Here is a 15152-nt window from a genome sequence, read left to right as displayed (position 1 = left end):
TTAAGAAAAATGCCAAAAATTTTGACAGATATAAGTTTTACAACTGTTATTATTTTATGTGTATCAGGGTATAGTAATAGGTACTAAATACGTTCCATAAACACTGACTTTTACTACTAGTGAAGTAAAATTATATTTCCGAGTAAAGTTGTTTCTTTGAAAAAAAGGAAATGTAGGTACTACCACAACAAAAAAATCCATTCTTACTCAGAAAATGAGGCTTACAGGCTCACAGAAAAGGCTTTTCTGCTGATATTTCCATGAGTGGTGTGTTCATTAAGTTTCCTCTGCTTCTGTATATTTGTGCAGTGAATATATTTTTTTCTATCCGGGCCAGAACATAAGTTGTAATATATCGATAAGTATCGAGTTTGAGTTTTTCAGACTCGTATTTGGAATCTTGAACGCTCTCTCTACATTTCAAATATCTGTAGACAAATCCATCATCAAATATCCTACATTTTTTCCAATAGAATTTCCCGATAACCAGTCTCATTTTCCTATTCGAGACCGATTGCCGAACGGGTTTGGCTCTGGATTTTTCCGTCTCGAAAAACCGGGAGCAATTCGAGAAAAACAACGAACGAGAGAACATCGATTCGAAATGAAAACGCAAAGAAAAGAAAAGAAAGAACGGGCCGCACACCTCGTCGTATTGATTGCGCAGCAACGACAGCCTGGTGACATTCTTTATCAATACGTCATAGCTCATATTTCAAGTTGTCTCGCATCCGCCCTCGAAGCTACAAAGAAACTAACTTCTTTCGGTAGCCGCGGGTGGGCGGCCCGAGACAAGCGAGAGGGAGGGGCGCCAATCGCCGCACTCGCCTCTCGAGCTCCCTCCAATAGGCGCAGTCGCCCGCATGACGCTTCAAGCCCCGCCCACGGGCACTCGCAGGAGTTTTTCCAAATGTTTTTATTTATTACATTCGTACTCGCCGAGTGTACCGGTTGTGTGTGCACTTCCTCAGGTCGCGTAGAAGCAGAGTGTACACGGTGGCGCGCGCTCACCTCCCCTCCACAGACAGACAGACAATACTATATTCGCTCACTATTACGACATCTCTCCGACTGTTTGGCCGTTTACGATTGCGACATCGGCCGATGGACTCTGGTGTGCAGTGCAGTAGTTGTAGTAGTAGTAAGTGTTGATGTTGCGCGTCGCGATGATGGACACCTCCGGCGTTGATTCGGCCAGCGACCACAGCAGCAACGCGTCGTCCGGATCGCCCGCAGCTGTCAAACCGTCCCCCTCACCGCCTCATAACAACAACATCTCATCGAACAACCACAATCACCACGGCCACAACCATCACCAGGTGCTTAGCCCGAGGCAGGCGAGTCCTCTGGGCCCGCCGCCCATGTCGATGGCCCACACTCTGAGCCCGCCGCCCGTCTCTTCGGCCAGCTTGGCTCGCAGTATGGCTCTGGGTCATCTGCCGCCCCCAGGCTTGGGGCTTCTCAACTCTCTGGGCGTCCTCCACAGTCCTCTGGACCTGATGGCACATCACGCTCCTCCGCGATCCTACAACAGCCCGCCGCCGATATCCACCTCCGATCCGACCGCCAACGAGTGCAAGTTAGTCGATTATCGTGGACAAAAAGTGGCGGCCTTCATCATAGCCGGGGACACTATGTTGTGCCTTCCGCAGGCTTTTGAACTCTTCCTAAAGCATCTGGTGGGCGGTCTGCACACGGTTTATACGAAGCTGAAGCGCCTGGACATCGTCCCCTTGGTATGCAACGTGGAGCAGGTCAGGATCCTAAGAGGTCTCGGGGCTATTCAGCCGGGGGTCAATAGGTGCAAGCTTCTCTCCTGCAAGGACTTCGATACACTCTACAGGGATTGTACGACAGCCAGGTACGTGTTTGGTAGATATATTTTTATGCGAGACTCGGTTTGTGGATGTTGTTCGACTACCAGGAAGTTGACATGCATGGATACGTTACCCCGGGTACAAGATATCTTTGTGGTGTAGATATGGTATAGCCGAAAACTGCTTTGAAATCATTTAGTACCGTCCAAGATTCATTCGCAGATTTATTCAATATCTTTGCTGATATAGTGAGCTGATTTTTCTGAATAATGAGACTAGGGCAATATTTGCAAACTTCTCTTTGATAAAATTGTCACAACGAAGCTTTTAACAAAAGAAAATAATTTCACAGTAAACATGTATATAATCACTGACTTGAACTATTAGGAAAAAATTGATTGCAAGTCTGTTATATGCAATTGTTGATTTTGTGATATTTGATGACGGATGCCAGATTCTATGATAATTGTTGTTTTTGTGCAGTTATATATTCTTTAACATTTTTTTAAATGAGTTGAGGTTAATACTTCAGAACCTAATCCGTTTCTGTACTCAAACGTGACTTGGTACATCACTTGAAATATTGATTCGTTACATTTTCTTGTAGAATGCCCGTAATTTCAAGAATTATAGATGAATCCAGGGAATATTTCAACAACATTTTTTGTTGAATCCACTTCTGACAATATTTTGTTTCCCTCTATTTTTCAGTCTGAAAAATGTCTTCCTTCATAACCCCTTCAATTTTTGTAGACTCATAATAAACAAATTCAAATTATATAAAATGAACACCACATTGTCTAATATTTTCTCTGAATACAATTTGTTTTTATATTATCATTACAGCTTATGTCGATGATAATGAAACATGTTAGGGTTAATTCTTGTGTTTTTGGGTTACAGTAAAAATCGTTTCTTGTCATGAACTCTAATTCAATGGTTTGCTAGCTACCCTTGATTATTATGTAATGATTATTGAACCAATTGCAGTAATCGGAATTTTTCTTTGATGATTTTCTGTTATTAGAAACATTAGTTAGTTTGAGTTCGAATACATTAATTGAGTTTATAACAATCGCGATCTTTTTAGTCTAGGATTTATATTTGAAATTCACCTCTCTTGCACTCATAACTGAAAATATATTTGTAATTAACTTGATTCATGTTTACCGATACCCAGAATAGAAATTGCTAAGCATATCAAGGTTCCTGTCGTTTATAAAATTTGGTAGAAATTGTTTGACAAAAATAAATTAGGAAAAAACTAGAGCTGATCATTTTGGAAAATTGCCAGTGATACACTGTCTTTTTATTTCATACCAGTTGAATTGAAGTTAAATTCGCGGTAATTTTAAGGGACAAGAGCTTGAAAGGCTTGAAAAATTATAAAATAGACCTCAAATCTTCTAGAAACTTGAAATTTTCATTGTAAACGAAGTTTAAGGCACATTTTTAACAAAAATAAATTGGCATTCCTATCGTCCTCTTAGTACATTCAACAAGGCATCCGCATCTGGAGTATTCCCCGAATAATTTCAGCAATTCCCCCACTGGAGGCATATTCTGATCCGACCAACAATTGCATATGATGGATGCAGTCTATAAATACTAACTGGGACAACGTTCTACGCAAACCCTCGCAATATCCTTGATGTAATTATAAAGGCAATGGAACAAGGGGAAACTCAAGTGGAATTGTTTCCCTTTTACAATCTACATATACGACTGTTGATTCAATATGAAATATGCCTAAATTCCAATTACATTTCCCGTTGAGACACACAAGAAAGGGATCGGGCTTTATTAAAATAAAGCTTGCATTTTGGGTCAAGTGGCAGTTCGATAGGAATTTTGCGACGTTTGACTTGAACTCTTTTCGTTTTTTATTCTGAAAATGTGAAGAAGTTGAAAATATTATGAATGTAACTCATGTGAAGGGTACTTATATTTTGGTGAATGTAATGTTTTTTGTGTATTGAATTCCCATTTCACTCTTTTACTCCCAGTTTATATTGAATATGAAGTAAAGAAAACTTTGGCCGTCAAAGTATTACTGTGTATCATTTTCAGTAATTTGACACACTATTTTACCCAAAACAGGAACATTTTCTTGCACTTTTCTTATGTTTTTGTTGGTTCAAATATCGATCATTTTGCTTACCTTGAGCATGTCTTCTAATGGTTTACAATTATACTTACTCTAGTCTTTATCAATAGTTTGGTATCTAAATTCAATAGATTTGTTATTGGCTACTAAATTAGATCAGTTGTTCATGTCTATCATATTCCTGACTAAAATTTCTATGAGTATAAAGGTGGTGAAAGTGTATATTTAAAAAATTGGCGGAATTATGGGTGAAAAATTTAACAACGTACAGTTGAGATAGTTGAAACATTTGGTGAAAGAACTAGTGAGTTATTGGTGGTTTCTGATTTTCCAGAATATTCATGGTTTTATGTTATGTTAATCAAGTCAAATGTTGATCTAAAATTGATCTATTATTTTGGGAGTTAGAAAGACTAGATAGATGTCGTAAAAATTGGAAATTTCCTAGAGACAACAAGTAATTTAGTTGGGAAAGAGATCCATCTAGAGAACTTTTTCATAGTTTTTGTTATTTCTGCTCTGTGGTGACATTGTTTTAAAATTTAAAATGATATTATGGTAGCTATTGAAAGCAAACTATAGGATATACTCACATTAGCAGAAACAATTGTTTCTCGAGTACTTGGGAATTGAAGAAATAAGATAATAGTTAAAACTTCGTGCTTGAATATCGATGCTAATTACAAAAACACTCTCTTGCTGAATTCTTTTCTTATCATTGTCATTTATGTATTTTTTGAATTTCTGTATATATCCTATGTTTTTAGTAATTTTTCAGTATAATAGTTCACCTACAGTACACAAACATATTTCTTTACGTTGAAAAGGTAATTCATGATGGAAACCTAGAGTTTATTGAGAGTCCTTTTAGTGAAAAAATTGATCAGTATATCCACTTTTAGAGGTGATTATTTAAAATTATTGACTTTCAATTCTTCACCTTTTTTATCGAACTTTCTAAGACTTGATTTCTCGGCTTCTTCTTCAACCACATACTGGCTGTTTATTTTAAAACTTGAGGAATAATTAGCTCATATTTAGATCTCCATTATTATATACATTTCATGAATGAATCGAAAATGTATCAATGTTTCAATGTTTGAAACGCTATTTGAAGTTTTTCTGATATTGGTTACTTTTCTAAGTATTCTATATAGTTTTTTTGTTGTTGAAATTCTACATTATCATTTTATATGAACATTCAGTCAAATATTCAAATATAATGTGAATAATGGACACAACTAATTCGAGCGTGATTCATTTATTACTGAAATAAATTGCTGGTCAAGTTGGTCATTTGTTTTTAAATTCTGCAACTACCATTGACAAGTAGCACTAGCACTAAATATTCAGTCATAATTTGAATAAGGCACGACGGAACTTTTTTTTTTTGAAAATCGAGAAATTTATGGCAATAATGATTATTACTTGAGGAGTATATTTAGAGCTCAATAATCAAAATGATCATTATGTATGGAATAGCTCGCAAATGGCAACGAACCGAGTGGCGCCTTCATACTAATAAATTATTCCAATTGTAAAGGGATGATAAGTCAAAGAGAGAACTGACAGAACCTATTAACACCGCAGCTATTGTGAGCAACAGTCTCTATCTGACATCTTTAAGATGCCCTGGCGAGATCCACCAGACCGTTCGAATCTCCCGGCTACCGATCATTAATAATATAAATATTACTACTATTGTATTCTTTGTGCGACTGTAATAGCGTTTGTTATAGATTGTTGTGTCCTTTGATTGAGTAGAAATCATCTTCGAATTGGTCTCGCCGTGAAATATATTCTTGTGTGAGAGCTTGTTCTGTTGATTGAAAATGATGGATTCGAATGTATTCTTGATAAATACCTGAGGATTCATTATGGAGTATGTATGAGGATCAGGTTGAAAATTGACATATTGCAGTCTGTGGAATTATTCAGTACTGTTTTCTTCGTCAATCAGCTGTTGATGATGACCGCCAGCATTAACTTTCCTCTGTTGTGACGAAAGTACCATGTACTTTATTAAATTCATTAAAAATTTTCAATAATTTCCTGAATATTTTTATCTGATTGGATTGAAGAAAAACAAATGCAGTTAAATGTATTGTTATACCTAAAGAAATTGATAATATCTTCTAGTTGTATCCTTGTCCAAAAGTTTTTCCACACCAACAATTAATGTTCTTTGTATGACTCGATTTGATTTTCTATGTTAATATACGAGCTAAAATTGTCAATTTTTGACATTCGTATTGACTGCAACTTGTTTCTGATGAATTATTTTTTAAATTCTGTGACATTGTCTTATTTCAACATGTTTCTGCTCATCTTATCTGATATGACTTTATGTCTGTGGTCTTTAAATGAAACTAAATGCAAGATTTTGTTTGAAAGGGTCATATATTATTAAATAAAAGTGTTTTTGAAGTATTTTTTTAGTGTGGCGCCTACTTTACTATGTATGAATCGAAACACAAGACAGATATAAAGAAGATAATTCGGAAACCAGCAGTCTTTTCCGGTTAACAGCGCATTAAAAACTTAATTTAGAAGTTTACGGCCCCAGTAACAATAACAGTTTACCGTCAGAGCACACGAGAGTATTAAAGAATTCATCGCACATAGCGCTAATTCTTATTTGAAATGAGTTTGGTAAAAATGCATGTCTGGGGAAATATTCGAACTGTGGTAATTAAAAAAAGGCGCCACAGCATATCCTTGGGAATATCCCGAACGAGTTCTCTTCTAATCTGCACCTTGTGGTTGCGTTCAATGTTTTGGTGGACCGCTGGAACCGCATAGTCAATCCACTATGAGAGTATTTTAAAAATTCATTTACTTCTGGAAAGGTAATCAGAGTCGAGGTAACTTTTATTTTCCTCGAGCGGTAAACAGGGTTTTGTTGCATTTATGTAGATTTCTTTGTTGTATGAGATTACTTTTTGGGGCATTCTTGCTATCCTTAACTTGTTAGCCACTACGAATTCAAGAAAGATTTTCAAGACCTTTTTGAACTGTTGCCTTTAAAATTTGTTAGTGTTCGCAACGAATGCAAACCAACTACAGATAATTATGAATATACTGCTCACCAGGCTCAACAATTCTAGATTTCAATAAGCCCTAATCAGCTAGTTTAGTCCTCAGGCAATAGAAAAAAATGCGTTCTGAACAATTTGTATCTCAGTTAACAGTGCAGTTTCCCGAAAAATATTTATTTGTCATTCATGAATTCATTTGAAACTGTTCTTATAAGACGAAACTGCAGTAACGTTAGTTACAAATACAAGTGATACAGACACATAAAAAGTTTTATTTCTCATTATTCATGATGATCTCCTACTAAGTAGAAACGGCGGCTATATCCATCAATTCACTATTTGAATGTACAGATATAAAAACTAAATTTACAATTTCGAAACTAAGAACGTTCCTATAGATGATGAAACAGTAAATATATGATGAAACTTTTCAAATAACAAAAGCATACAGTATATATAAATTGATGAATATAGATTCAAAAGGAAATGATATATACAACAAACTTGATTATAGTGGTAAAATTATAGGTATTATAGGTCAGTGATTTTTTTTGAATTTACTCCAGTTGGGCACAAATCATATGTATTGATTTGACTATCTAGTCGCATGTGTCTGGTTGGGAAACTATGATACCCATATTCGTAATCAGAGCAATGATGTGGCATTGCAAACAAAGCAGCACTATCATGTATTTGAACAATGACTGTTTTGAAATCAATAATTAGCTGTATCAACCAAGAACAGCAGATATCAACATTCAATAACGTGGAAAATAAATTTGATCAGATTTGAAATTTTATTGTTTACTCACAGTGTCATTTTTAGCATTTTAGTGAATGTATAAGTTTATGCAACATAGAAAATTTTCGCTGCAAAATCTACAGTGTTAGGTATTATTTGAGAGATTCTCCTCCGAATAGTTCTGAATCTGCTCGACATCAACAAAGTTACTGGTACTCATGAAGAGCCTGTTTGTAAGTGGTTGACAATGTTTCATAGTGAATTTTACTAGTTCGGACTTCCATTGTCTAATATGATTCTGATATCTTTCGAAATCTATGAACGTATAAATTAGATTAGAAAAAGTGGCTAACATATCAATTACATTAAGCAATAAAACGGGAAACGAAAATACAATAAAACTAATAAAATAATCTAGATGAAAGATGAAAATTATCACAGAGTAAAAAGAAATGAAAAAAAAGGAAAATAAACAGAAAAATTAAAAAAGATTTCAAACCAAGTTAATTCACGACATTTTCATCGTTAATATCCACAATCTTCTTCAGGTGATGACTAGTGAGCCTGTTTTGTACCTACAGCACCCAAGAACTTGCACTAATATTTTCAATATTCTACAAACCGTCTTATGAAATACAAAAGAACTTTGCGTCTGGTTAAAATACCAATTTTCTTACTACCGGTGATATCGGCGGATAGCGAAGATCAACAAACAACTATCTTTCTTAGGTCATCCATTTTTAGAGTTTTGCTAGTGAGTCTTAGGAGTTTTACGATAATAAAATTATATTTTCAAGAACTTTGGAGCTTGTTAATTATTTCATGTTTTCGCTAATTGAACGGTTTCTGGTTGTGGTTTTTACTGCTTTTCGAATCATTTTCCTTATGATTTTATCTTGAACACCTTTATCAATAATGATGGTGTTGACCCTTTTTTATCGTACGTTTACAACTCGGTAAAAAATACCAGAAATTCAATATTGTGCTTTATTGGCAACAGCACACTTTCATTCAATTGAAAGTTTTTTTGTTGGGTATCAACTTAAATATTAATACAGACACCAATGGATAGAGTTACTAGAAACACAAAAACAGCTGCTCAGAAACTAGAATAAACACTTTTGATGCTATAAACAGCTCAAATAGACTTTCTCGGGAATATTGTAATATATTCTAAGCATTTTTTATAAATATTTATTCTTATTAAAACAACGATAAAAATTAAATAAAAACAACAATAAAAATTAATTGGCGCTCCGGGGCGCAGTGGCGCATTTGCTTTTTCAGCTGCAGGAAAACCCGGAAAAACCTGCAGCACCACATCATCTGAAGATCTAGATCTAACAATGTCCTCTCTCTTATGAAACAAAATGTAGGGTGTCTCCAGAGGCTCCAATAAATTCAATGCATCACCAGAACACTTAATGACATGACTATTGTCAAACTTAAACCAGTCCGTTTCGTCTTTGACCAGGGCGAAATAATGACCAAATTAAACTCCAGAACCACAGTGAATAATGACTGCATGAATATTATAATAGTGGTCTGCTAGGTTGAAATGTTCATCTATTTCGAACTTTCCAACGAGTTTCTTGTTTCCGTTAGAGGTTGAGTCTTGTTTGAAAATCATCAGTGTTATTATTAGATTGACTGGTGCCACAGCAAGTTTTCGGTACTTCTTGAACATTTACCACAAAGTAAACAAGCATACTTGGACGCTGCCAATTTCTACCCAGAATAGAGTCATATCCGCCTTATTGAAGATAATACAATCACATTTGATCTTGCTAGTCTGATACATCAACGAAAGGTATAGATAATCTGCCTTTATACTATAGATACTTTCACAGAAAGTGTTCAACGGGATCATCCCGTTTGATTCCAACGACAGCGATATATGTCAGATGTGCCTGTCAAAATAAAGCTGCTAATCGCATCAAGGATCAAGTTAACTTCGTTTATTAAAAAGTATTTTTTCTAGAGAACATCATCCCACTGGAATAAACTCTCCGAAACCCACGACTTTTCTAATGTAAAGTGCTACCTTTTGCATAGGTACTCCTATCAGAACGTCTTGGGGATTTTCTCTTCATTAAAAACTCATTCGGTTCTGGGAAGGCAATCATAGTCTTGGCAACTTTTATTTTCTTCGACGTACCGTAAACAGGGTTTCGTTGCACTTATGTAGTTTTCTTTGTTGTATGAGATTACTTTCGCAGAGGCATTCATGTCATCCTCATTAAACATCTTGTATTCATCAACATTGCATAAGGGAGGTTATCTCTGCGAGACCAGAATAAATTGCTAGGCTGTCCGCCTTTTTTCAGTTCTCATCTGCCTTGGATTCGTTCTTTTGCTTCGGCTTCCAATAACTGCTAACACATAAATATTTTACGATGTGTTATTACAAATACCTCACTTTGTTTGCTTTATCGATTACTGGCTGCAATTTTGTATCTAGGAGGTATTTCGAGACTTGATTTAATGTTACAGCCAAGCGAATAATGCATGAAAGGGGAAAGGATAATAACATGGTTAGTTATTAAGCAGATTTGAACTACAGTAGAAATTTACTTAACAAATATATGGAGATTGAGAAAACGAGCATTGAATTATTGATCATCTTCCAAGTAACGAGTAACACAAACATCTTCGAGGGAATTTCGAGCGGCTTGTATTAGTCTGGCAGATGAATTTGTATTCGGGTTTTGATGAAACTTGTAATATTACCGGAGATTCGTGTTATACCGAGTGGAATAGAAGCGATTTTCTGTAGCAAAGATAACATTATCAGAAGATGACAGTGCTAATCAATTTCTCGTTTCCAATTTTCAAGTTATTAATCATGAATATCTCTAAGTAGAGTGTATTTTACAAAGAACATCTACCATTGATAAGTTGTTATACAAAATTATTTGAATGTTACATTTCTTCAACGGTTGCGGAACACATTGAAAATTTTCATCTGTTCGTCGTTAGAAACCATTTTATTCTTTTCTCCTAAGCCACTGCTTTCAATATACAAACTGCAATCAGTTTGTATGCTTCTAATTAAGTGAAAAACCAATTTTGCACAGCTTCAATTCACACAATCCCTGAAACACAATTTGAAACAATACTGAGACATTGTACATCCTCCTGAGGAGTTGTCCTCCTAGGTCATCTTTCATCTTGTCCTTTCCAGGACGGTGGATAGCTTTCTAGGAGATATATTTATATCGATAGGCATAGGCCAAGACTCGGCGAACACACACTCTCTCATTGACGATAACTCCGGACACTCTTATAGGACATGCCTGGCAGTTTCATCTTCCTGTTCACACATCCTGTATAGAAATGTGTCCACTAGCCCCATTATATAGAGTTGTTTCGTCAGTTGACAGTGTCCAGTCAGAAATCCTACTGTGAAGCGTAGGCAAGACAGCATCCTTTGATTCTATCTCATCTCTTTAGGGATTGAGCATGGGTGTAACATTTGGCTAGTTCCGCAATTGTCAAAGTCATCAGGCTGTAAGTGTCACTGATATACATATATGTTGTGTCAAGAAAAAACAATTCGATCTCAAGCAGTCAATAAGGATGATAATTTAAAAAAGAGACAACTTTGGACATTGTTGGACTCCACATTCCTTTCGTTTTCTGCATTGCTTTAGATTATGATAAAAACTCAAACAAGAAAAGCATATCTTATTTTCCGTTATTATTGACCAACCATCTACTGGCATTGACTTGAATTCAGAACACTCTGTAAGATGATGTACATTTTTCTTACAGCAAATACAAGATTTTTTGCTCGTTGCTAAAGTAACTCCTTTTTTGACATATTTTGATTTTGACGTATTTTCCTGAATGTCATATTTTGGAATTTGAATTTGACTAGCCGCATTTGCCTTTTCATCAAGCCACTTTCCTAATTCTACTAGTTTGAATCGTGGTTTTACTAACTTAGAAAGGTGTTCTACCCATTATAGCTGATATGAGGTTGGTAATTTACTCATTATTTCATTCACTAGAATTGAATTATGTAAATGTTCTTCCTCATTGAGCGATTCTATAGTAGCTACAAAATTTTTGATTTCATCACAAAACTCTATGAATAACTCAAGCTTTTCTTCTCTCACGGGTGGAAATTTCTTTATTTTCTCTAACAACATCATTATTATATGATCTGGCCGACCAAAACGATTTTTCAGAAAATCAATAACTTTGTCAACATTTTGTGGCATTATTAAAAGGGATTGAACAATTTTTTTGGCATTTCCTTTTAGGCACTTCTGTAGTCTAGATTGATTTCCCTCGTTTGAAAATCCACAAATAGCATGATAAATGAAATTGGGCCATTCACTTGGATTTCCGTCAAAAATGGGAAGTTCTCGTGGCAGAGATTGCCTTGTTAATATTTTTGTCATCTGAGGAAGAGTCATTTGATACATATTGTTATGAAAGAAAGGGGTAGAATACTTTTCCGGACTATTTTTAGAATGAGAATCTCTTACCAATTCATCTTCTTTTACCATAAATATCGAATGCTTATCCTCACCGTCATGCCCGTTTGTCCATGGAGTTTTACCGTCGATCCAAACTTCCACGTTAGGCTTTTGGTACTGATGCATTGACATTGACTCACTTTCATCACTATTCTCTTCAATTTCTGCTACTTTCAGGGCTAGTTCTAGATCTATAAGCTCTTTTTCTAATGTTTTCTTCTTTATTGCCGTTTCGATTTCCAATTTCTTCAGTCTTGAAGCTTGACTACTCCTACTGCTTCCTTTGAGTTTGGAAGGAGATTTTCTGATTGCTCCTTGACCTTCAACTGCTGTCACGACTACATCAGATTTAGCCTCTAGCTTCTCTTTCTTTTCTTTCAATCTTTGACTGTACCTCAGGTTTTGAATAGATTTGCTTGCATTCATGCTATCCATGGTGTTGTTTCTTTGCATATCTCGAAGGACCATATGTTTTTGAATTACCTGCAAATTATTATTTATTCCGGGTCGAAGAACGAAATTTTATATTCTTTTAGAAAAGTCAGACGCCTTTCAAAAACTTTACTTTTTTTTTTTCAACAACTTATATTTTCACATCAACCTTGATCACTACTAACAAAATGTCAACTAAGAACGATATACAGGGTGTAATCAGATAACAAAGATAAATCTATAACAGTGATTGACAGTGTTTCATGATGAATTTCACTAGTTCGGACTTCCATTGTCTACTATATAAAATAATTTGAAATCCCTGAAACAACTAAAAAAGAATAATTAAAAATGAATAGCTGAAAATAACAATTATATTAAGCAAAAATAAACCTGAAATGAAATAATAGTGAAATAACCTACAAGTAGAAATATAACAATTGAATAAATAAAAATAAAGGAATGAAAACAAGAAAATAATAAAAAGTGTAGAGATTCCAAGTCACGTTAGTTCACAACGTTTCGATTGTTGGTATCTACAATCGTCTTCGGGTGATGACTGGACTGATTCCTCCGAGAGATGACTATTTATAGGTCGTTGAAATATTTTCACTTATCCCTGCTTTCCATTTTCCGCTTCACTGATTCCGTGAGAGATGACCGTTTTGGCGGGAGTTGGCCATTTTTCGTTTGATGATGGGTTTCCATATGTTTCGTATATCTACGCTGGCCTGGCTGAATACGTTGTTGGACAACATGTATGCGGCTTCCTTAAATTTTCTCCTGAACCAATGTTCCTCTCTGTGCAAGATCTCAGCTTGGGACCACTCGATGTTGTGTTGATGGGTCCAAACATGGTCTGCTATTCCTGATTTGCTGGTTTCCCCTCGCTGTGTGTGCTTCTTGTGCTCGGCAATGCGAACATTCAATGGCCTCTTAGTTTCACCAATATAGGATTTTCCGCACTCACAGGGTATCCAGTAAATGCAATTCTTGGAATCGCAGTCCGCGTTTGGTGGCCTGGTTTTCGTGAGGCTGCTACGGATAGTGTTACCGGATCTGAAACAGGTTCTGATGTTGTACTTGGAACCAATTCTTCTTATCCTCTCCGATAATCCTCTGATGTAGGGAAGTGCAAGCACTGGTTTTTTGCTTAATATAATTGTTATTTTCAGCTATTCATTTTTAATTATTCTTTTTTAGTTGTTTCAGGGATTTCAAATCATTTTATATAGTAGACAATGGAAGTCCGAACTAGTGAAATTCAGATGTTTTCAATACTTTGGTGTTCAAATTAAAGTTTTCCGTTCCTTCCAAGAAACAGTAGGATCATCAACAGCTTCAGAACTATTACACTCATGACTCGATCAGACAAAAAGAAACCGGGAAAATAAGCGCCACCATCAGAGAAACAAACTGTGGCGTAAACAGTGATCACCGTCAACGCGCGGATTCCCGGAATTGAAAGGCAACAAGAGAGACCGTTTGTCGGCATACAAATGGGATTCTCTCCCGAAACAAGAGTCATTGCGAAGATTTATTCGCGGAATCCACAGGTTGGCACAGATCCGATTCCCGGCCCAGCAGCCAAACCGTCTGGTGTGTCCTGAGGGACCCCCAGAGTTTCTCTGTCTGTTGAATGGGACCCTGTCTCTCTCACAGACGGCATGCGTACCGATTCATTTCTATTTCCCGATGCCGACTGTTTACCGTCTGTTTGAGGGAGTTTCATTCGCGTTTTGCCACTGCTACATTCCGGAAGAGTGTCTTTCTGGAAATGCCGCATTCCTGGCTCGGTCACAGCGAGACAATTCTCTGGTCTTTGGTAACAGGAATATTTTCTTTTTCAGGGTGGAGGCTTTTTGTATGAACATGATTGTGTTTTATCGACCTTCCACAATGCGAAAAAAATTATGTATTGAAGAACTTTGTACCCACAGATGTAGAAAGTACAAACGTTTAATTCACCCTGATAAGTTACTGCATAATCTCAAAGCTTTTTTCACAAAGTAAATTGTTCTATTTATCATTAACTTATATCAAATAATTGAAAAAGACCTTATAAATCGTATCTAGAGATCTTCACGATTAGAAGGCTGAAATCTACCCCCGTTTTCAGAATTGAAAAATTCTAACTCTTTTTCAGTGCACTTTATTTTAAAGCATCTTCGACAGATGTCAAATATGTCAATGTTGTTGATTGACATCTGAAGCATTTGATGTAATACTAGGTGCCCTCCTTTGAAATATACGTCTCTCCAGATATAAGATTATACGCTGATTATTGCATCTCTGGCCGTTATTCTCCATTCCATTCAACTCTTTCAAAACGTGTTGTGACAATTTTGATCCTTTTAGTTGTCACAACTTTGTTTTACTCTTGAAAACAGCTAATCATCGCAATCTAGAAACGGAATTTCCGTACCGAAATTCTACCAAAGTAAACAGAATCAATTTCACCGTCGGTTCTATGAAATCAAATACGGAACAATGGCGTCGGAAGAAACAAAAATGATATACGTCATATTG

General features: G+C 36.0%; 1 protein-coding gene across 4 annotated transcripts in view; it reads left to right on the top strand.

Moving 5' to 3' along the window:
• Positions 1 to 15152, top strand: part of dac (dachshund family transcription factor) — a 374594-nt gene that overhangs the window by 21776 nt on the left and 337666 nt on the right. For 2 of the 4 annotated variants that reach the window (XM_074176206.1, XM_074176207.1), the window contains exon 1: positions 378 to 1861. The exons of 1 other annotated variant lie outside the window; for it this stretch is intronic. In XM_074176206.1, coding sequence (XP_074032307.1) covers positions 1152 to 1861 — 710 coding nt within the window. In that variant the 5' untranslated portion in view covers positions 378 to 1151. Of the gene's footprint in view, positions 1 to 377; positions 1862 to 15152 lie in introns of those variants that run through there. One more of the 4 variants, XM_074176209.1, reaches the window with a different exon arrangement.

This window comes from Leptinotarsa decemlineata, unplaced genomic scaffold (genome assembly GCF_025532065.1).
Source record: "Leptinotarsa decemlineata unplaced genomic scaffold, Ldec_3_MD MMD2_tig00001621_RagTag_RagTag, whole genome shotgun sequence".
NCBI classification, from domain to species: Eukaryota; Metazoa; Arthropoda; class Insecta; order Coleoptera; family Chrysomelidae; genus Leptinotarsa; species Leptinotarsa decemlineata.
This window is presented reverse-complemented; position numbering and strand designations above follow the sequence as displayed.